Genomic DNA, 22,420 nt, shown 5'->3' with positions numbered 1-22,420 from the left:
AAGTTGGAACAGAATATTGAGCAGCAAGCAACAGGAAGCCAGCGAGCTGTAGTGACTTTGGCATCAGGTCAGACGGCTTCATTCGGTAAGCATCACTACGTTGAAGTCTCGGCGCTCGGTCAAGGTTAGAACGAGCAAAATAATCCATTTTATGTGTCTCGAGAATAATGATCTACAAGCGGGTGCCGGCTGCATGTCTGTCTAGTCATCTAGGCTTGAATGTACACGAAAAGCAAAACGTAAAACCAATGTTTCCTCAAAGCCCGAGTTCGCCGCCGACGACCTCGAGGGCTTCGGTGCACAGCTTCAGGACGGCCTCGTCGCCCGAGCCGCCCGCCACCTGGACCGCACTGACGAGCAGCGGGTACAGGCGCAGCAGGTGCTTCCTCCCGTCGCTCTCGACGTTAGGGGTGTCGGGGATCGCGTCCGAGGCGGAGGTGAGGTCGACGAGCTGCCGGAGGACGCGGAGGAGCTCCTTGCGCTGGGAGAGAGGCTGCGGCATGCGGCCGCGGAGGGGCTGGTCGGCGATGTAGGCGCGGATGGTGAGCGCGGTGCGGAGGATGAGGAAGGGGGCGGCGGTGCGGGCGATGCGGATGTGTAGGGCCTGAGGCGCCTCGGAGAGCACGGAGCGGGGCGGCGGGAAGGCCGGCGTGGGCGGCTGGACGACGATGCGGACGGAGTCTTCGCTGTAGACGGAGACGAGGGAGAAGAGCTCGTCGAGGCAGACGTAGGCGATGCGCTGGCGGCGGGTGGGCGCGGGGTCGATGGTGCGGCCGTTGCGTTTGGTGTAGAGGGATGCCAGGCCGGTGCCGTCGCTTGTGGAGAGGAGGGCTGCTTCTGCCGGGGAGGGGGCGTGGATGATTGTGGTGCGGAAGAGGGATTCGGCGTAGGCTTTGCGGGTTTTGTCTGGGATGGCTTCGGCGCCGAGGGAGGGGATGATGAGCTCGCGGAGTTTGTGGAAGGAGGTGATGTCGAAAGACTCGTCGTCGGCGAGATCGGCGGACGGCGGGGCGAAGTGTGTGTCTGCGCTGACGATACCGTCTGCGATTTCGACAATCATCTGCCAGATGGACTGGAGGGTCTCGCGAGGCACTTCGAGATTACGGATCTGCGGCAGTGTGGCTTCCAAGACCGCGAGGATGGTGTTCGTGGACAGGCGCCATGGTTGTGCTGATTTCGTGACAATCGGGAAGCCGTATTTGAGGATTACGGGCTTGGAGAGGGCCGAGAGGGCGGCGGAGAAGGCTTTGCTGGAGTAAATGTCCGCATCGGAGGCGTTCTTCAGAACAAGGGTCTGCAGGATCGCCATGCTGGCCTTAGACATTGCGACGTAGGTTCTCCTCGTGGAGCCGTGGGACTTGAGAGCTTCATCTGAGAATGCTAAGCGGACAAACTCTGCCACCTGGGAGATCATTGCGGAGGGCACGCCGGCAAGGTCTGTTCGGACCATTTTGATGGCTTCGAGGACCTGGTTCTGCAGTGGCGTGACGTACTCAACATCGTTGACATAGGCTCCGACGGTGGCTTGTTGGAGGGCCTCGCGGAAGAGGGTGAGCATCTGGCGCACTCGGTCGACGGTCAGGTCCTGCTGGACCAGCTGATAGACGTCGTGGAAGGCGGCGACGTAAGCTATCAAGCAGTTCTGGTTGTCGGCCTTCTTCCCATCGTCCTCATCGAGGGATGTTGGTGTTCCCCGGGACCACATTTCCCACGCGGCATTGATCGTATCCGTGTCAAAGATTGGCCTGCCCGGCTCTTCCTCGAACTTGATGGCCTTCCCAAGAGCCTTGTATGTTGCCGTGTTGATGTTGAGAACCTTAAAGTCGAGCAGAGTCGTGAAGTGGCCCAAAAGTTCCTGCCAAAGCCCGTTGAAGGAGGGATGGGCCGAGAGAGGCTCCATGTATGTGGCCAGTAGTTCGGATATGCCGTTCAAGACTACCACCGCAGTCTCGTGCCATTCCTTGCGGTCTCGGTGTGCTGAGTTTTCGCTGGAAGCAGCTTGGAGCTCGTCTTCGATCGAAGAGAGAAGTTTGAATACCACGGACTTGACGCAGATGGACCAGGCCTCAGGGCTGAGCTTGTCACCGTACGCGTCGAAGATCCTGAGCAGTGTCTGGATTGCGCTGTTTCGAAGCTCCAGCCTCTCATCGGCAGTGACGGTGGTGAGCCTGAGGAGCAAAAGCATCCAAAGGGCAGCATCTGATGCCGTGTGCTCAGAGTTTGCGGCAAGCGCAGCTAGCTCCGAAATACTCGAGCCCTGCATCAGATCGGCGGTGATGGGCAGGGATTCCGTCTTGCCAGAGAGGAAGTCGGAGAGTACCCAGAAAAACGTTACGGTCTGCAAATTGTTAGCTGACTGTTAAGGTTGGGACGTGGGCAACTCTACCGTAAGGGCAATGTTGAGATCGTCATCTTGCGAGCAAAATTTGTATAGGGTATCAACAAGTATGAGAAAGCAGGAATTGGGCAGGGACGCTAAGAAGTCAGAACAGATAAGTTGAAGGGAATTGAACGAAGATCTGACAAGCTTCGCCGATCGTGTCATGAGAACAACCGTTTGAGAACCCCGGCGTTCACCAGGGGCGAACTTCTTGTCGATAAAGATGGAACCGATGATTTCAAAGGCGATCTCCCAGCCGCTGACAAGAATTTCGCCGCAATTTTCGAGCAGGTTCTTCAAGCCTTCGAGCACGACCTTGTGAATTTCGACATCCGTCCCATGGCTAGCCACAGTCACCTCCCTGTCATCCCGTTGCAAAGGCATGAGGGCGTCTCGGAGGGCCTCTAGGAGCAGAAGCTGCACTTTCCCACACTGATCGCGTTCCATCGTAGCCGCTACATTAGCCGACTCGAGAGCCAGTCTAACCAGAATATCTGCAGCGCGCAGTCTTACAGAGGCATTCATTGCAGACGCGTTGAGGATGTGAATGAGCTCGGATGTCAGCGGCGTCCAACCTGACACATCAGGCGGGTACGATAGCAGACGGTCAATGTTGATTGTGGCAATATCACCTAACTTGGCGAGGGCGAAGTGGTCTTCTTGGTTTGGTCCAGCGGCGGCGGTCGTAGAAACGCTGAGGACTCGGCGATGTTGGCCCGGGGGCTTAATACTGCCGGACTGCGGGGACTGTGGCTGACTGGCGGTCTCGGCCTTTTGCTTCTCTTCGTTTGCTCTCTCGAGGAGGTTACATATCGCCGTCACGACCTCTCCGAAAGCATCATTGGGGAAGTCGATCGTGCTTTCAATTAGTCTCGAGGCAGCTGTTTCCACAGCTCTTACTTCAGAGGCAAAGTTCGACAACAGAGCGCTTGCTTCGCCCTCTGCCTGATGATCTGTCCCTTTCGTGGCGAGAGGCGTTCGTCCAGGAGTCTTACTCGTGGAAAAGAGGACGAAATCAGCTTGCTGCAAGGTCTCGAGTATGATACGCCAGGATGGGCCCAAGGTCGGACCGAGGGCGATTCCGAGGTTCAAGAGGGCTCTCAAACAAAGGAGGTTTCGAGTGTTAAGAGTCATCTGGCTTCCATCGACACTTTGCTGCCGTCCCTTTTCGGTAATCGGCGTGGACTGCGTCGCTAAGCTGTCAACACTAAGTAGCCCTCGAGCATTGCTGAAAATGCTGCTAGGAGCTTCGTTAGTTGGCGTGGGCGTTGTTGGTCGAGCTGTCCCGGCATTGAGGCATGCTGTGAAGACGTTTGGAGGGACGGCGGCCTTTCCAAGCGTTGTCAAAAAAGCATCTCTCGGTGTCGACAACTGAAGCAGTCCGGCTACATGAGCGAACTTTTGGAACGCTCTGACGAGACTGTGGTAGTACTCGGAGTCCATGGCAGCGTAGAGGAAGGTCGAGCAAGTTGCAAGAATCGCTGGCCAGCATTCATCAATGATAGCTGCACATATCTTCACATCATTGTGCAACGGATGGTCCTCCAAGACGAGTGGATTGATCGGGACCGGGTTCTTCTTGAAGGAGGCTGATCGTTCCAACGCACCGCGTTGGCCATCAGCATCCTCCTGGGGTGGTGCCGGAGAATCGCGCCCTGGTTCCTGCTTTCCACCTCTCTTGCGGCTTCGGCTTTCTCCGGGTACCGTCAGGGGAAGAATGAACTTTGCGAGGCCCTCAGAAAGCGAGGAGATGCAGGACAATGTTAGACTGTAGATATAGGATTCTGGGATATATGGCGCCTCGGTCTTGTCCAGCTGGTCAATGCACGGAACTCTGACATTGCTCCATTGTGTGCTAATTCCGATATTAGCGCCATCTGAACCAACAGATCCGCTGATGATACCAGTGACACCACTGGCTTCCAACATGGCCTGGTCGGTAGATGATGCGATGCTGGCGTAGGGGTTCGCCACAGGGATAGTTGACTGGTGACCCAATCCAATAACAGACGGCTTCTCGGTGCTGAGCCTCACAAACGTCGCTGTCAAGTGTTTGACAATGTTTTTCTCGCCCTCCTTGGCATCGTAGTTGACAAAGATCCGCCTGATAAGAGCGTGTTCGGCGAAAATGCCCCTGAAAACCTCTAGGCAGAGGGCCCGCTTCCACACGGCGGTGTCCTGGTCGAGTAGATGCGTCAAAATGTCCAAGGCGTCGCCACTTGCTGCCGGGAGAATGTTGATATGTCTTCGCAGTAGTGTGTAGAGAATCCGAACAAGGCGGACAGATGTGGCAAAATTTGGTCTGCCTTTAAGAGCGCTGATAATGAAGGGCATTACACGGATCTGGAGGATGTGTGCCTGCTCTTTGTGGGTTGAAAAGACTGCGGCGTGGTTGGTTAGGACCGACTCTATCAGCTCTAGACCAAACGTCTGAGGAAGGCCGGAGAATCTCAAGTACTCCGGCCGTTGATTTTCAGTCATTAGACAGAGGTCGTTGAAAATCTATGAGGTGATCAGCAAGACCAACTGCTGTCGTGGAAGCATATACCCTACCCTGTAGGCATCCAATGCGGCTGCGCGTAGCTCAACCGCGCCATCACCAGTCGGGGCCTCTCCGGCGGGAATTCCTGGAGTCGTAGCTTTATCTTCGGTAACCACCTTGTCGAAAACAGAGACAACCAGCTGCTGGAGGGTGGCAGCCGATGTGTTGTTGACGATAGCATTCTTGCTGGTCTGTAGAATGAAGCAAATGTTCAAGGCAGTGATGAGGAGATCGCCCTTGAGGTCTGTGGCATAGTTTTGCAAGAGAGAAGGCAGGGCCTGCAGGATTTTGAGTTGAACATCAAGACCGGCAGAGGTGGCCTCTCTCAAGGCTTCGAGGACCTGGTTCAACTTCCCCCTAGGAAGAGCGCGGGCGACGATGAGCCTCTGGAGGCAGACAATGGCAATTCCGGTGAACTTTGCATTTTTGGTGCCACATGCAACTATGAATGGGTTGACGAAGTTGGGGCGCTGCGCGAGTTCTGTGGGCAAAGGTCAGCCACGACGGACAATCACAAGCCGCGCGTAGGGCAGGGAAAAGTACCGTTGGCAGCTTGAGCTTCGTTAGCTCCCTTGAGGCTTTTCAACTCATCGAGCGACTTTTCAGCAGCCTTATGAATAAAAATCAGCTTTGAACATCGAAGATATCTTGTTCGGGGTCATGTACTTGTCGGAGGTCATTGTGCTTGCGTTTGCTTTCTTGGATGAGGTTCGTTAGCTCCGTAGCTAGGAGCTGGGTCGTCATTCTGTCACGCGTGGCCCCAGGGGCAGTCCATTATCGAGAGGATGCGCCAAATGAAACTTTAACGACGGCCGGGTTTGGAAATGACAATCTGTCTGTCGTTTAATGGCGTGTTGAGGAAAGAGTGCGTGCAATCTCTCCTGAAAAGGCCAAGGTAGCTATCTCACTGCGATGTTCGGTGTCCATCCAGAGCTCCCGATTGAGGTGAGCTGTCCACCTTGAATGATGACTAAGGCCGCCAACCCGCATTAAAGGTACCCACACTTCTCACGCGGACGCCTTGCCTTGGCAGAAACGGCACGACGCTCACCGCCTTGCCAGTGCCCCGCGTTGGCTCGTGCGTCCGGCCACTAAGGCAAGCTGACCTCAGGCGTTGTTTGCCAGCGGCATTGCTGCCCTTCAGGTACAGGCGCTGCTGTATCCCTCTGCTAGGCCGCTAAGTAGGTCCGGTGTGAATACGACGGCCAGACACCGCTTGCGGGTCTACCTACCCGACAGTTAGGTAAGGCCGGGTCTCTCTCACCTCGCTCCATCCAGTGCATGTCAGGTCCAGCGTCTCCCTCCCACTTTGTAACCCCTCCATCAAGGCCATCGCACTTTACGTTCTTTTTCATCCTACACCAACCGTCCTCCCCACGACATCTGTACACCAGCAATCATGGGCGCAAAGGTCCCGCGCAACTTTAGACTCCTCGAGGAGCTCGAGAAGGGCGAGAAGGGTCTCGGAGCAGGTACTTGCAACCCTTGTGATCGTTCCCAGCTGCCCCGCGCATTCTGACTGACTCCCCAACTTGCAGAGGCTTGCTCCTATGGTCTTAATGATGCCGAGGATCTTCTCATGTCCGACTGGAACGGCACCATTCTGGGACCCCCTCACGTTAGTGCACTCCTGAAATTCCATCGCATACAAGACAGCGACTGACAGTGCTTGGATAGAGCGTCCACGAGAACCGAATCTACTCCCTCAAGATGCATTGCGGTCCCAACTACCCCGATGAGCCTCCCACGATACAGTTTGTTAGCCAGGTTAACCTGCCTTGCGTGAACCCTCGCAATGGCGTCGTCGACCCCAAGCAGCTGCCCTGTCTCGCCGGCTGGAAGAGAGACAACACTATGGAGACCATCCTGATCGAGCTCAGAAGGTGCGTCTGCACACAGGCTGTGGAGATCTCCGAGAGGCATCACTGATACAGTTCCAGATACATGGCTGCTCCTGCCAACAAGAAGATCCCCCAGCCTCCCGAAGGCTCCGTATACCAGTAGCCCGATTTCATGATTTCTGGAGTGCGCGAAAGAAGGTACGGATGGGCTGGGTAGGCTGATTCTCGATACACATGGCATGGGTAGTATGGCTCAATGATGACGACTTTTTCCTCAAGACTCAATCCTTGCTCTCGATTTGTCTTGTTCAGAGAGCAACGGCAGACGACGTCCTGATATGAATGTGCCGGTGAATTCCAGGTAAGTTTAGGGGCTGAAGGACTGGACACACGTGCCTTTTCCATCCTGCCATATCTACCCTGTGTTTTCATACCAAGTGGAATCGCCCTGAAATTCGCATGGCCTGACTTGCGTTGATGCAAGGCGCCACTTGTCATTGGTCATTTACCGCTCGTCTGGCGCTTGTACTGAAACCCTCATTGCTTGACGCCTTTCACACCCCATCCGCCGGCAGGCTACCTTACATGCGGTGTGAGAGTGATGGAACCATGTAGACTTATCGAAGCATGTACGTTGGCAGCGAATTCTGCTGCAAGTGTAAATCCATGCATTGGAGCAGGCTGCCATATTTGACGAAGAAACTAACCCATCTGTCTGGTGCTGTCGTGGCATATTCCCTGTGCATTGGCGTAGCAGAAGGTTGCATACTTCATTCGGGGAAGCCATTCCTTGAATCACGTCCTGAATCGCTCGCACTCGAGCGTTTGCGTGGACGGGAGCGTCACACCCACCTTCCCGGTGGGCCTCGGCCCCTTCCGCCGGCTAAATGTCGGCAGGCAGCTGCCTCCGTCATCAATGGAACGCAGTGGCCCTTTTTTTTTTTTTTTTTTCGTCTTGTTTCCGCAGCGCCGACCAACGACCCACGGCCCACGGTGCTTACCTTAGCTGATGAGAGAGCTGTCCCCCCCGGAGCTTGCAACCTCCATTTGTGATCCACGCAGTCCAATTCGACCTTAGGCCAATGCTGCAGCAGCAAAGATGGCTTCGGCGGTAACCAAGGCGGTTCTCTCCCCGCCTCTGCGGCGGGCATTCGCGCAGTCGCGCAGCTTTCAGACGAGCACCAAGAGTCTGCTCCCCTCGAGCTTCGGCATCGGTTCCAGCATTCCTCCATCCTACTTCCAGAAGCCTTCCCTCCCCGCAAACACCGTCATCCGCTTTGTCCCTCAGCAGACGGCATGGATTGTCGAGCGCATGGGAAAGTTCAACCGCATCCTCGAACCCGGCCTGGCTATCCTCGTTCCCTTCATTGATCGCATTTCCTATGTCAAGTCACTGAAGGAAATCGCCATTGAAATACCCAGCCAAAGTGCCATCACCGCCGACAACGTCACCCTTGAGCTGGATGGTGTCCTCTACACGCGCGTCTTTGACGCCTACAAGGCCAGGTACGCTACTTCCCATACGTCTTGACTCCTTCCGTCAGAAACACCCTTACTGATCTGACTGTCTGGCAGTTATGGGGTCGAAGATGCCGAATACGCCATCTCCCAGCTGGCGCAGACCACGATGCGATCCGAGATCGGTCAACTGACCCTCGACCACGTCCTCAAGGAGCGCGCAGCTCTCAACACTAATATCACCCAAGCCATTAACGAGGCTGCCCAGGCTTGGGGCGTCACATGTCTGCGATACGAGATTCGTGACATCCACGCTCCGGCTGGCGTCGTTGAAGCCATGCACCGACAGGTCACTGCCGAGCGATCGAAGCGAGCCGAGATTCTGGACTCCGAAGGTCAGCGCCAGTCCGCTATCAACATCGCCGAGGGTAAGAAGCAGAGTGTGATTCTCGCTTCCGAGGCCATGCGCTCCGAGCAGATCAACAGGGCGTCCGGTGAGGCCGAGGCTATCCTCATGAAGGCCAAGGCCACAGCAGCTGGTATCGACGCTATTGCAAAGAGCATTGCTGATGGCGAGGATGCGGCCAAGGGTGCCGTCAGCTTATCCGTCGCTGAGAAGTACGTGGACGCCTTTGCCAAGTTGGCCAAGGAGAGCACGGCTGTTGTTGTTCCTGGCAACGTGGGTGACATTGGCGGCATGATTGCCACCGGTCTCAGTGTTTACGGCAAGGTTGGCGAGGCGCAGGCCAGGACAATGGCGAAGCAGGTCGTCAACCACGAGTCGCAAGAGCCTGAGGGCAACGAGGATAAGGACCTGAAGGACACTGTACTTGATACCTTTGATGAGGCAGCTGGACAGAAATGATTATGGAGGATGGAGCCGGCGTTGATGGATCACTAAACGGGGAAAGCCACCGGATGTGACAATATGTACTAGTACTTTATCTCACTCAATTCAGTGATGGGCGGGAAATGCTCTCTCAAAACATGAATTCAAGTTTGCTTGTGGTTCACCTTGCCAAATGTGTGGCATTCAGGGACTTGAGACTATTGTCCTGTAGACCAATCGGTAATACAACAATGGGAGACACAAAGCCGAGCAGAAAAGACTCGACTTTTATCGAGTGGCGATTGGACAATTGTCGGAAGGAACTGCTCATAATGTAATGGATGGTAGATATATATGGAAGGAGGGTGGGTGTCTAGGGCACCTTCCCAAAAGTCTCTCCGAGCCTTCTTTAACCTCCTTTCCCTTCGACTTCAACGTCCGTCATTTATTCCATCCAAAAACATTATGCCGCCATCAAGCATGTCTTGTAATAATATTACAGGTCAATGAAACGACTCAAGCGGCATGCCTTCGGCTCCGTTTGCGGAGCAAATAAGGGGAAAGGAAAAAGCACGCAAAAAAACAGACAATGGCTCATGCAAACATCTCCCGCTTCATTCCGAATGAGGATTACCCTTAACCGCTCCAAACCAGAAACACCACGCCTCCTGTATCCAGTCCAAGATTTGTACAAGATCGGTCATTGACAAAGAAAATTAGTCATGTGCAGGGTATCAAGAAGAAATTATCCGAACCATGTGCGGCAAGCTTCTGTTCCCTCGTTTCGGCCATCAACCATCATCTCCCCACCAGCCGGCTTCGACACCACCAGCGTTGCCGACGGCACTCAGCCGAACGGCCTTCTTCTTCGACAGCCCATGGTTGGGCAGGGGAAGCGTCCCTTCGGGCGAGACAGGAGAGTCTGGTCTTGGGATCCCCGCCATTGGCTCGACATCGCTCTCAGACTCAACCACGTGGATCTGCCCCGGAACTTCTGCGAGGTTGCGAGGTCTCAAAGGGGAAGAGTCGTGACGTCCCCGCTCACTCGTCCTCAACATACGCCCTCGGCCCTTGTTAGGCACGCCAAAGCCCTGAAGGCGTGGCCGAAACATTGACGGATCCTCGTCCTCTTCACTCCCGTTGTCAAAATCCATGAAGTCACTCAGGTCTGGGCTTGGTTCGGCAAAATCCATCGAGTTGACGTTGCCGACAGGTCGGTCCAGGTACAGCAGAATCCGCTCATGTTTCGCCTCTGACTGCGGCATCTCCTGGGCCACTCTGGACCTCCTTAAGCTGCTTGCCCGTGACGACGGCACAGATCCGTTTCGGGACGAGGAAAGCGGCAAATCGAGGTGTCGAGAGTTACTTCGGCTATGGTTCCGTCCGCCGGCCAATGACCCCGGACGCCCTTCAGATGGTGCATGCGAGCCCGCCTTGATCGTGCTGCTGGACGTGGTGGAAGTCTGATGGCGTAGAGTCTGGGGAGGCTCAGGCCATTGCATTTCCTTGATGGTGTTCTGCGATGAGTTACGTTGGTGGTGGTATTGCGTACCATGTTGCGCCTCGTCCTCGTATTCTGCGAGAACTGATTCGCGCATTCGTGCTCGCTTCATGCGAAGAGCAGCAAGGAGCATCTCTTCTTGCCGAGTTACGGCCATAAATCTCGAATCTGATCCACCTTGAGCATCGATAGATTCAGTCGACGTACTGAAAGTCTCTACGGACGTGGGACTCAGTGGAGGAGTCGGCTGGTCGACAGAATGTGTGGAGGACTTTGTTGACAGCATACGCTGCGGTGTTTCGACCACTCTTTCGGGCTTCGCCACAGGCTGCTTGGCAGGCATGGCAGGGGCGCTTCGTAACTCTTGAGAGCTGTAAGCTGACCGAGGGCCTTGTCGATCACTGCCGGAGTTCGTCGTGGATGTCGACTTCGTAGAGTACAACGATGAGCGATTGGAAGGGGCTGGCGGCTGGTATCGTGTAGGCGGAAGAGAGCTCATTCGCGCACTGGGGCTCGGAGCCTTGGACGGAGGGGATTTGGCGGGTATAGTGAGATACGTGTTGGTCGGGGCGAAACTTGCGTGCTTCACAGACTTTCTGGAGCTGTGAGAAAGGGAGGGTGCGTCGCGTGATCGGAACGATTTCAGTGACGAAGGAGCCAAACTACCAGCATCACTGCTCTGAGATTCGCCAGTGGATTTCGAAATCGAGTCAGGGAAGAAGTCATCTTCAGAGTCGGACGACAACGAGAGCACGCTCTTCTCCATCAAATCAGATCCGCCAATACTCCGGCTGGTTCGTTTCGACGCTTTCGACGTCTTAGTGTACCGGCTCGAAACACTGGATGCGCAATCGCGATCTGCCATTGTCATCTGCGGGATGGGCGGGTTTGACACACTCGGCGCAACGATGTGAGAAACCTGTGGTGGCGGAGCCTGGTGTGGGCGAACTCCGGGTCTCATGACACTCTGCCTTTGGTCTGTTGTGGGTGGTGATCTCAGCTGTGTGGGACCATTCCTCGTCATGGTCTGATCCGATTTTGCGAGAGGCCCATCGTGGCCTAGCACCTGGTCAAACGACATCTGCTCATAATGCTCATACAAATTGGGCAGTGTGCTAATATCGTTGGCGCCTCGTCGACTACTTGACCCCGTTCTTGGGCGACCTGACGACAAGTTCTCAACCATACGCTCGTATGTGCTCCGTCTTACCAGCTTCTTCTCCGTCCGCTGCTGAATGGGCGGTGGTGTTGATTTGGGGGAGGTGAGGGAGGCAAGAGACGGGGACTTGGTAACATGGTCTGGCCCGAGCACTGGACTCCCTCTGTTGCTGTCACGACTTTTGAGGCTCAGGCTGTGGTGTTTGTGCCGGGACAGCAATGGCCCCAGATCCAGTCTGCTTGGCTTCTTCTTCGGCTTCGAGTTTGATAGCGCCAGTGGCGCCACCGAGTTTTGTCCTTCAATGTCCAGCAGCTCGTTCGCTTTTTGGGGCAGTCCTTTGGCCATCGCTGACGAGGAAGTTTGCTGAGATATTGACAAAGGCATTTTCGACTTGTCGTACCATGAAGTAATCGTCGAGCTGGACCCTCGGCGGGTGAGGCTTGATGTCTCGGTGAACTCTCTCGGGCCAGCATCTGTGTTCAATTGCGAAAACCGATTCGTCAGATACGCCGGTACAATCTCAGACTCCTGTTCCCATTGCATATTTCTGCGATGATTCCCGCTGAAAGCCTCTTCTTCATTATGGCGACCTCTCTCGGTTGGATGATACGTTGCGGTGCTCTCAGATACGGAAACGCTGATTCCGGAATTCGATGCGTTATCCCATTGCCGCGGTGCGTCGATGTTGATCTCGGCGGTTCCCAGGATTTTCTGGGCTTTCGACATCGGCCCTGATACGATCGGTCCGAAGGGCGGCTTCTGTTTCCTCCCCGGAACAGGAAATGTGAATTTTGACCGGCCCATGTTGACGAGCTGAATGGGGCGAGGGGAGCTCTGTCCAGTCGGTCAGCTAAGCTCAGCTTTGGAAGCATGAGAGGAAGCGCGCGGCGCATGGAGAAAAAGTTCTGCTCATGCGTGGGTGGCCCAGGGAATTCATATGGGAGAGCCCGTCTTTGCAAAAGGGAACTACCTTGTCAAAGCAGGTTGACAACCGCGGCTATCGATGCATGCGGTTCTCTAGGTCCAGCCAGCCAGAAATCTCCATCCGTTGCGTTGCTCGTTTGTGAAAGTTCAGAGGTGTCGGCGCTGCAGATTGCGATTCGGTTCCCGTACGACGTCGTTGACAGGAAAATAATATCGGTTGCACAGCTGAGAGCAAATTCTCCCGACAGATGCTTCCTCTGACAGCGACGAAATGAAATGAGGCGACGGCCGTCATACGAAGCACCAAAGGGGGGGTAGAATCAGCCAAACTCCCGTTTGCGTCTCCACTGGCTCAATTTCCAGCTCGGTCCGGTCCAGACAGTCTCTCGCGCTCCGTTGGTTATCCGTACAATCCTCTCCTCCACGTGTCGAACATCAGCATAAACCTTGGACTGAAAGAGGGAGAAAGGATCCAAGAAGCAAGCAAGCAAGCAGGCCCTTTCGTCCAGAAGCATGTGCAGGCTGCTGGAGGGGATAGCAACTATGATATGGGAAAAGTGGCCTACAAGCACTTTGGCGTGTGCCGGCCGCGATGGCCACCTGAACCTTACATACCGCACCCTCTACTCTAAAGTCATCCACTCTGGCCTGCTCACACCTCCCCTCCTTGGCTGGGGACTGCCTGACTTGCAGGTGATTAGGGTGGGAAGCCGTCCAGATTCTGCATGGATCTTAGCCGTCCACCGCACCTAATCCCTGCAAGCCACACGAGACGGTGGGAATGCAAAAGAGCAGGTCGGACTGCCCGCAACACCCATTTTACTGCAAAGACCGACCTGCCAACGTCGCCCTCTGTGGTCGGTCCTCGGCCTGGCACTCACCTTTCTTAGTTGCTCCCGCCGCGCTCAACGACACCCGGAGCTAAGGCAGGGGTCGTTGGCGGACAGACACATACACACCCCTGAGTTATGAGTTGGGTCCTCAGAAAGCCGACGACGCATAGGTTGCAATCTTGACCCGTGGAACGGACAACGAAGCCACATGGGACGGACGGGCAAGACGCGGAACGGAAGTATCCAGGGAGCCACAACCCGAACGACTCAAGACGATGCGAGCTTGACTCTCTTCGGCCTGTGCAAGAATGAGGGCTGACACGATACAGATACAGCACCTGCAATCACTGCCATATGTCTCTTTAATCAATCTGACAGCAGCGTCCCAGCAGGGGGGGGCAACGTACGAAACTTGACCCTGGCTATCAACTGAAGCTCGTGAATGCTCTGCAAGGTTTCCAATGAATGATCTCTGCAGGCAATCGCTGGGGCCCCTGAAGAAGTGTGGGGGAGTCTTTGCCTCATATGGGAGAGGGCAGTCTTCCACCGTCTCATCGGGGATGATCAGCGATGCCATTCACTACAACCCCGGGCTCACAGCCATCATTCACCATTGTCGGTCGACCTTGGTTCTTGGAAAGGAGCGCTTTGGGGGATCTTGTCCTCCGGGAATTCAGCACTCAATGCCAGCTTCAGCTCGGATTTGCAGACTTTTCCCGCGCCGGTGCCATAGTCCCTGCACTTGTTGGCAATAGCTTCACCACCGGCCGGTCGGCTGGCCGCGCCCCATTGCTCGACTACCAGACCATTATTAGCCTTGTTTCCTCAACAATCATCAAGGGCATAATTGTCAGGGACCTCTGCTAGGCTTTAGCCGTTAGGGCAATGCTCCCCCGAGCGGCGAAGAATCGTCTCGCTATCCGCTTCCGTCCTGGCTCTGTCTCAGAGTTCCCCAGCGGAATAGTGACCTGTCAGCCTGTTCCGACCCTGCATCGGACGTAGTGGGCGACCTGTCTTTTGAAACGGCCTGATGCGGGACAGCCAACTTGCCAACCTCGGGTGATCCACCCTTCTTGGGAGAGAAGATGCTGATGTTGAACCGAAAGAGCCTGAGCAGCCAAGGACTGGTGGCAGCACAGCGTGGTATGGTGCCTACGCAAACGCTCTGCCCAGCAGAGCCACAGGGTTGCTGGCATCGTTACGCACGAAGACCGACGACCCGCCCTGCTCATCTCTCGCCAGCTCAGCTTGTCGCTCGATGCCTTACCTGGGTATGGCTTTCCCGTCTCGCACTGCGATCCCGCCCTTTCCGAACCCAGCAACATTGCGAAAGAGACGGGGGGCAATCCACAGCAGGTGGTCACGAACGCCCCATGAACCCAGTAGACCACCTGGGCCTTACGACTGCTCCACGTATTCTGGAATGTCTCTCTGAACGGGGGCTAGACCATTGGACCACTTACGTGCCCACCGCCCACTTGAGAAGCCACTGACTTTGTTGCTGCTGCGAAAATAGCCTGGAAGACGACGGCGTGGCTGAGATGCTTGCTCAGGACTTGGGAGTAATTACAATCGCCCACGAAACTCAACCGCGAGAAACAGCGGACTTCGCCCGTACCCACCAAAAGCAATTCTAACCGTAGCCACCATCTCAAGAGGGCTGTTTGCCATTTTGTGCTAAGGATTATGGGGGCGGAAAAGCAAGTTCCCGATCGACCATCCATTGTGCTGGCGGCGCGCCGTTGGCGATGGAGGCAGTCCAACAGTGCAGCTCCCCATGACTCGTGGCGTATCGTCACCTTCCCTCCAGAGTGTTTTGTTTGGGGTTAAGTGGGAGGGGCGACGAAACGACAAAAGCAAACGGATTGCACTCCGTTCTTGTTCTTGGGGCTTACAATTGCTTTTGTGATGGCCGCTGACTGGCTTCGTCCAGCGTTTCCATGTAGGCGGTCCATGTCGTCGGATCTTTGCGAACAAGCCTCCTTTTTGGTCGAGAAACCGGCGGCTACATTCGGTTAAGCGCCATTATCGACAGAAGGCCATGCGTCTTTGGACGCACACGGACATCACGGCAGTGCGTCCCACGGCTCACAGACCCCTTTGGCTGCCGTCATCGCACCTTGAAGAGTCGGATGAAGTTTGTGACGATCCGTCCCATATCTGCCCTGAAGACTCCACGATCAAGATTTCGATATTGAGCTTTTCATCAATAGGGCCCCAAAGCCTGCAAATCGCATTCCAATAGTGCTGGGGAAGCGACGGGCTCAGATAGATCGCCGTCAACTGGGGCACCACAAGGTGATGACAGCTTGGCTTCACCCACTTTGGCAAAAGCATTTGGAAGCGCAGGGTGGGATTGACCTTGTGCCGACATGGTCGTTGGCACTCGGGGGCTGCACGCAAGCGGCGAAGCCAACCTCCACCCTCCAAGATGGCCCTTCCATGCTTGATGATGTATTCGGCTGACTTGGCGTCCGTGTACACCTCCATCACGAGCTGGACACCCAGCGCAACCGAGGGCATCCCAGGTTGCCAGAGGGCCTTCAGCTTTGTAGAAACAGGGAAATGGTGTCAAACACAACGTCCCCGAGAAAACAAAATTGGACGCACAGTTCCTTCAGGAGCGTGTCATGCTTCATAGGCCACGCCAGAGCGCCTCAACCGACAAACATATTGAGACAGGGGACGTGCGACTGCACCATCAATCCTCAAGCCAATAGTTTGCAGCTGTCAAATTGTGCAGCGACGAACAAAGGAACTGTGACTGAACTTGTCTGCCATCGGAGAACTGGTGGTTCAAGCGCTGGCAAACATTGCCTCTTCTTTTGTCGATATTCTCTCTTTTGGAAGACAAGATTCCAATGGTTCGACCCGGGGTCCCTGCTGAATCGATGGACCGCATTTCGCTTCCCACGATTGTCCATCAATGGTGAGATTAACGACCTGAAGGGGCCAAGGCCGTGACCGGGATACTTTGACCACATGATTAAGAATTGGCCCTGTCAATAGCAGCACCTGGTGATACCCACAAAGCTCCAGAGGATGCCGACCTGGCGACCTCCTGTCCCGTACGATGGTCGCGCTTGGGGATGTTGGACGAATTGGATAGGCGTGCTTGACGCTTACGATTCCCTCGCGAGACGTTCCGTCCGGTGGTATGGCACAGGAGGAGCTGTCAGTGACTGTGCGTCAGTGCGGCGACGCGTCAAAACGCAAATTGGAATTAGCACAATCCCAACAATTGAGAGGTTCAGACGGTCATATGACGGCCGTCAGGGGCAACAAGCATAACATGAGGGCATTTGTCTTTCTTTGCGCAGAGCCCCTCGGCCGAAACATGGCCAAAGAAGAAAGCGAGGCCAGACCTCCGCCGTGAGACAAGGCGCTTCATGTGCTGCAAGCATGGCAAAGACCTGGAGGCGGTACGCGACACGCTGCTGTTGGAAAGTCTAAATCAACTCGCCTCGCTCAAAGCAGGCGTCGGCAGACCAGGATTAACGTCAGGGCCAACAAGAGTTGGAGGCGAAAGTTGCAGTCGACCCTCAAGCGCCCATCTCGACATGACTGTTCGTCCGGCCGGTCGGCGGCGATCGTCGCTCCTCCTGCGGCGGACAGAGTTCGGACAACCGTCAAGCGTGCAGCCTATGGATGGTTCAGACGGCTTGCCTTCCAAGGCTCGACGGCTGAAGAGTTTGACGGAGCTTTGGCCTCTTCCTCCCTCCGTCATGGCAGCACGGATGATGTCCTCTCCATATTGGATTGCAACCTCTGAGCCATCACCCTTGAACCCCGAGCGCTGCAACCACTCGAAGAGAAGAATCGGTGATCCAGATCAAAGCCCCGCTAACCAAGATCTGTAGTGGGTGATTTCGCCGTCAGCCCCATCGCGGCGGTGTTTCGTCACCCTGCTCACGTCTTCTTTTCAATATCGATGCTACACCATCTGTTCGGATACCGCACCACGGCCGGCAGTATGCGGGCTTTTCGCGATCAGAGCTCAAAAGAGACGCTCCGGCAGGTTACGGCGGGTCTAGAGGCCGATCCTGCATCCTTGGGCTGCAGTGCATGCAATTGGAAAAAGCTGTGCCTCTCGGGGACCAGTTTGCTAGTGCTTCTGGAATTCTTATTTTGTTTTTTCCTTCCAGACTTTTGCAGGTGGGCAGTCATCATCTCAATGGCGACTGGCTAGCCAGATGGAGATCACACACTTTTTGCCGCAATGTTTCCATGCTATGGGCACAACAACCAACGTCTTGCTGTAACATCTTCGCCCCCAATGTTGATCCTCCTAACAGACGCATATGCATATCGTTGCAAAAGCAAATACTGCTAAGATAAACGCCCCTCGTGCCCCCGAACCTTGGCCTGGCAAGGTTGACCTTCGGAGCTCGGTTCACTGCTTGCGCCAGTCGCTTGACCGCATCTTGTCCAAATCCTTTGCTGCAGCAAAACGGGTCTCTTGTGCCTGATGTAACAGAAGTCGAGCATGCCCTGTCAGCCCAGCCCGTTTCGCGAGTCTGTTCCCCTGGCCGTTCTCCTCTGTCGGTCGATATCCCGTCTGAACACTCCACCCGCGAAGGTCTGAGTCTCGCGGCCCATTGCCAATCGTGTCTTTACACGTCCGTCCCCGGTTGCGGGAGCCGTCTGCTGGAGCGCTCGACATTCTGCAACGGCCTTTCGCCAAACGCAACCTGGTTACGCGAGCACAGCGTCTCATCAATCGACGCAAAAGGCCCGACGGATTCTCATGCGAAGCTGAGCACTTCGAAACAATGACAAAAGAGCTTCTGCTGCTGTGCCACACAAGCTCACGGCGACCGCAGACCGGGTGACACGCGGGCGCTTGTTGGTTAGGTAGGCCGGCCACAGGGAGAATCGCGCCCCGCGGACTGTCACTCCAGGACTGCTGCGGAAGATCTCGCCGTGTGCGATGCTGATACCACGCCGCCCGCTTTCCCGAACCCCCGGCCTCACCAACCAACCTCCAGGACGCTAGGCGAGTCGAAGCAGGACCCCGCTCGCCCGCTTGCGTGGTGCGAGATCGAAGGCGGCCCTTGGACCGCGGACGGGGGGTTGGTTGGCGGCCCATTGCTGCAAACTTTGACCGTCGGCTGCGAATGGTCCCCGCAACCAGTGTTCCAGTTGGCGGGGTAAAAGATATCGTGAGAAGAAAATGTTCGCGGGGTAAGGTAAGCGACTGTCATACGAACAAGTTTCGCCTTTCCGAAGGCGCGGCGTGCCGACGTCTGACTTGGATTTGGGTGTTGTTTCTACGGCTCGAGCCTCCTGCCGACCTGCCGGCCGGTTTCCTTGGTTCCTCTGGCTTAAGCTTGTCGGTTTCCCTTGGTTGTTGTTTCTTGGTTCCCCCTTGCTGAGTCTGAGCGTATGGCGGGTATGTCTTGCATGCAAGACAAGATGGGGGAGTCACGGTACATCAGTCATGTCCGTGAGGACGAACAAGCAAGGCTGTGGTGTTCTAAGTTTGCTGTGGTGACTGCTTATTCCACTTTTTCAAAGACGTCTGACAGTATCACTGCCGTTTGTCCTGGATGCTAGGCAATCTCCAAGGCGGCCGTGATGAACCATGAGGCTTCCTCCCTAAGACTAATAGATAGTATCATTTTGGTAAATGCGTTGTCATCTAGAGCCTGGCGGTCAAACATCAAGTGGTATACCTTCGAATCATCTAATAGGTCGATAATGACACGAAGACGCAATAGCTCTGAGTTGTTATGCATGTGCAAGGCGCAGGTACTCGCATTCACAGCCTGCTTCACCAAGTGGAGTTGACTTCTTCATACCTCCGTACTTTATCATCTCGTAAACTTGAGCATCGAGCATCCTTCCTTTCCCTTGTGCTTTCAGATCAGTTTTGGAAGGCTGCAGCGTTATTTCTGTCTACATCGGACCATCGTCGAAACCAGTACACAAGTGCGCTTGTTGAATAGCTTGACGAGAAACATGACCGATATCACATTCCCAGTATGCCAATACACTCCTCTACAGCATCCAGAATCCATCCGGATCCTCAACCTGCATCCGGCTGAAGATCGAAATGCGCCGATTGTCTGCAGCTTCCTAGATGAAAATCCGATTGTGCCGAAGATAGAAGAATGGGAATGCAGAGCTGTCGATCCACGAGGATGCACAGGGGACTGTTTCCATGGTCCCATCGATGAAGAATTTTCTGCTGTTTCTGATGGAGAATCTTCATGTGATTCTGCAGAAGCACCTGAGAATAGACCCGCAGCTGAGTTGCAAGAGCTGGTCATCGAGAACACGGAGCAGGCCTATGGTAGACCCAGCGACAGATTAGGTGACGGCGAAGACAACATCTTCAACGATGACAACCATATGAATACAAGCGCCGATGAGAACGAGGGTGAGAAAGACGATGATACCGACGACAGCCTCTGCAGCAAATGCGGTCACGATAAATACAAACAAGAGCGCGAGAAGGAAGAGAGCGACGGCGATTGCGCTTGCCTTTGCCACAACGATGACGCCGTCAGCATTAATGACACCAAAAGCACCATCGAGAAACCCGCGAGAAAATGGCACGAAAGAGTCTTTCGGCCTCCTGGATTTCCGGAATACGAAGCATCATCATACACATGGGGCGCCGCCTCCGATTCACTTCCAATCACCCTGGGTTCAGACGGAGCTCAGATCAAGGTCACTCGAAATTGCCACGGAGCGCTTCGAAATCTCCGCTCGCAGACGGCTTTTCGTCTGCTCTGGATCGACGCCATCTGCATAAACCAACACGACAATCTGGAAAAAACACATCAAGTTCGCATGATGGGTCAGGTTTACGCAGCTTCATATCGAGTTGACATCTACCTAGGGGAGGAAACGCCATCAAGTCGCATTCTCTTTGAAGAACTAGCACTAGCAGAACAAACACCCAAAGTGCGTACACCGCGTGGATGGGATCTAGAACGACCGATTCCTTCAACGGAAGTGGCGGAAGCCATGGACACTCTCTTCGAGCGACCATGGTTCAATAGGGTATGGGTACTTCAAGAGGCCAACAACTCAAAGCTTGCCACTTTTCCTGACGCCGCTATCCTTTGTGGCCTATCCTCTTCACGATCAAGTCTACTCAATGAATGCGTGTTTGGCTACAATTCTAATCGGGTAACTCAGCAACCGCTTCCCTTTTCGCTTAAGAGTTGTATTTGGGAGGTGAAGGCGCAAGGACTCAAGGACGCCATCGCCAAAACATTAGGCTGCGCAGCCACCGATTCTCGAGATAAAATATTCGCTCTAAAGGGTTTGACAAAAGCAAGCGGCGCTCCTTTTGACGAGTTAATCAGTTACACAGACGGGTTCGAACTCACGTTCTTCAAGGTCGCACAGTACTTGCTTGAGTCTGAGTCTGATCTTTCAGTTTTATCGTTCAGTAGACATCCTCATCAGATGGCAATGCCTTCGTGGGTCCCGTCCTGGACAAACCAATGCATTAATTTCCATATTCAGGGTGCGCCTGCGATTGGCGGGCCAGATGATTTGGATGATGACTTGTTTCCAGCTGGAAGGAAAACTTTCGCAATTCGATCTCGAATGTGTTCCTGTGGAAAGTGCACAGGCAACCATGCAGTCATGCATGTGGAGGGCTACATGGCCTCGGTGGTGGAGCATATGGGAGCACCCTTCATGGCCACTGAAATCTTGCTGCTAGAAGGGCAAGTGAGGAGTATGCTGAGTAGGATTGATAACAGCAACCCTTGGGACCATGAAGCGGCCCATGGAAGCCCTGATGAGATGATTCTTCAAGGTTCGTCGATATTGCTCATAATTTTCAGCGCAGTGTTCCGCTAATGCTTCTTAAAGAATTCCGAAATCAAAACTATGACCCTTACGACATACTGGTACTACTTCTGCGCGTGAGTCCTCATTTCGGGAGGAGGCAACGCGAAAACAAGGAGTGGCCATTCGCAGCCGAAATCGTTACATTTACTGACAAAGCCTCCAGGGTTACAGCAGCGGCCAGATAGAACATTGGCTTTACAACGAACCGTACACTGAGGTTTCTGACTATATACATCCGTCGCTATATGGATACTCTCTATGTCTAGATTCCGAGGGTGAAATAGGATTGGTGCCCAAAGAAGCACGACTTGGAGACGCAATATGCTACGTTAAGCAAGCTTACTTCCCCATCCTTCTCCGACCACGAGATGCAGGTGGATGGAAGTTGATCAGTGGGTTCTGCTCTCGTGGAACTGGTCGATTTTATAATGCAGTCCTCGGTGATCTCATTTCTGCAGGGTACAAAGAAGTCGAATTTGAGATTTGGTAGTCTCATATTGCTAAGCAGGTGAAAAGCATCAAAGATGAAGCGACATGCTTCAAAGTCTCATTATTCGAATGCCGTTTTTATCTGGTGATGTCTGTATCCCCGAGGCGGAGTCATTCTACATTGAGACTCATTGGAGACTTTGATGAACCTGTTGTCATTGAATAATGCTGTTTCTGACGCATCTTTTGTTCGGAAATCTTTGGCAAACTTGGTAACATGGGCTAGAATAGCAACTAAAACGACTCATGATACTCAATTACTCTTAGGAGGGCATTTTCCAATTTGGAGAATTTCCCAACATATCATAGACTATGTAAGCTGGCATCATCAGCTCCTATTCGCCCGTCGCGAAAGCTTGGCTACGGAATGAACAGTATTGGTAACGGCAATATCATGTCAACCATGCCATCGCGAATAGCACAAGCGCGAACCACAGAGTAGCTCGAGGATTTCTGTCTCGCATGGGTAACACGACTTATCCCGTCCGTCTCGTCAGGAAAAGAGCCAATTGTGTATCGGGAGCATGGATGAGCAAGATATCACCCGGGCTTTGACCAGAAATGCATGTGTGCGTCTAATCGAATTGAGGCTGTCACGAGTTATGCGCTTTCTAAGGAGTCTATATACCACTGTCAGCGAAGGATTTAC

The 22,420-nt window shown here is 54.3% G+C and overlaps 4 protein-coding genes across 4 annotated transcripts; 2 read left to right on the top strand and 2 right to left on the bottom strand.

The window, feature by feature from the left end:
• Positions 1–256: 256 nt before the first annotated feature.
• GCG54_00011744 (Protein MON2-like) lies at positions 257–5,666 on the bottom strand (the record flags this gene model as incomplete). The annotated part of the gene is made up of 5 exons (XM_045411639.1): positions 257–2,338; positions 2,387–4,882; positions 4,934–5,403; positions 5,466–5,532; positions 5,589–5,666. 5 exons carry the CDS (start codon positions 5,664–5,666, stop codon positions 257–259), a joined length of 5,193 nt encoding a protein of 1,730 aa, XP_045256876.1.
• A 655-nt stretch (positions 5,667–6,321) lies between these two features.
• GCG54_00011743 (uncharacterized protein) lies at positions 6,322–9,086 on the top strand (the record flags this gene model as incomplete). Its single annotated transcript, XM_045411638.1, has 6 exons — positions 6,322–6,394; positions 6,461–6,540; positions 6,600–6,805; positions 6,863–6,914; positions 7,842–8,269; positions 8,339–9,086. The coding sequence occupies 6 exons, from the start codon at positions 6,322–6,324 to the stop codon at positions 9,084–9,086; spliced, it is 1,587 nt and encodes a 528-aa protein (XP_045256875.1).
• Positions 9,087–9,841: 755 nt separating this feature from the next.
• GCG54_00011742 (uncharacterized protein) lies at positions 9,842–12,514 on the bottom strand (the record flags this gene model as incomplete). Its single annotated transcript, XM_045411637.1, has 1 exon — positions 9,842–12,514. The coding sequence occupies one exon, from the start codon at positions 12,512–12,514 to the stop codon at positions 9,842–9,844; it is 2,673 nt and encodes an 890-aa protein (XP_045256874.1).
• A 6,914-nt stretch (positions 12,515–19,428) lies between these two features.
• Positions 19,429–21,291, top strand: GCG54_00011741 (uncharacterized protein; the record flags this gene model as incomplete). Its single annotated transcript, XM_045411636.1, has 1 exon — positions 19,429–21,291. One exon carries the CDS (start codon positions 19,429–19,431, stop codon positions 21,289–21,291), a length of 1,863 nt encoding a protein of 620 aa, XP_045256873.1.
• Between the last annotated feature and the right edge of the window lie 1,129 nt (positions 21,292–22,420).

Source organism: Colletotrichum gloeosporioides (genome assembly GCF_011800055.1).
Source record: "Colletotrichum gloeosporioides strain Lc1 chromosome Unknown consensus_110, whole genome shotgun sequence".
NCBI classification, from domain to species: Eukaryota; Fungi; Ascomycota; class Sordariomycetes; order Glomerellales; family Glomerellaceae; genus Colletotrichum; species Colletotrichum gloeosporioides.
The sequence above is the reverse complement of the archived record's forward strand: the minus strand, read 5'-3'. Positions and strand labels throughout refer to the sequence as shown.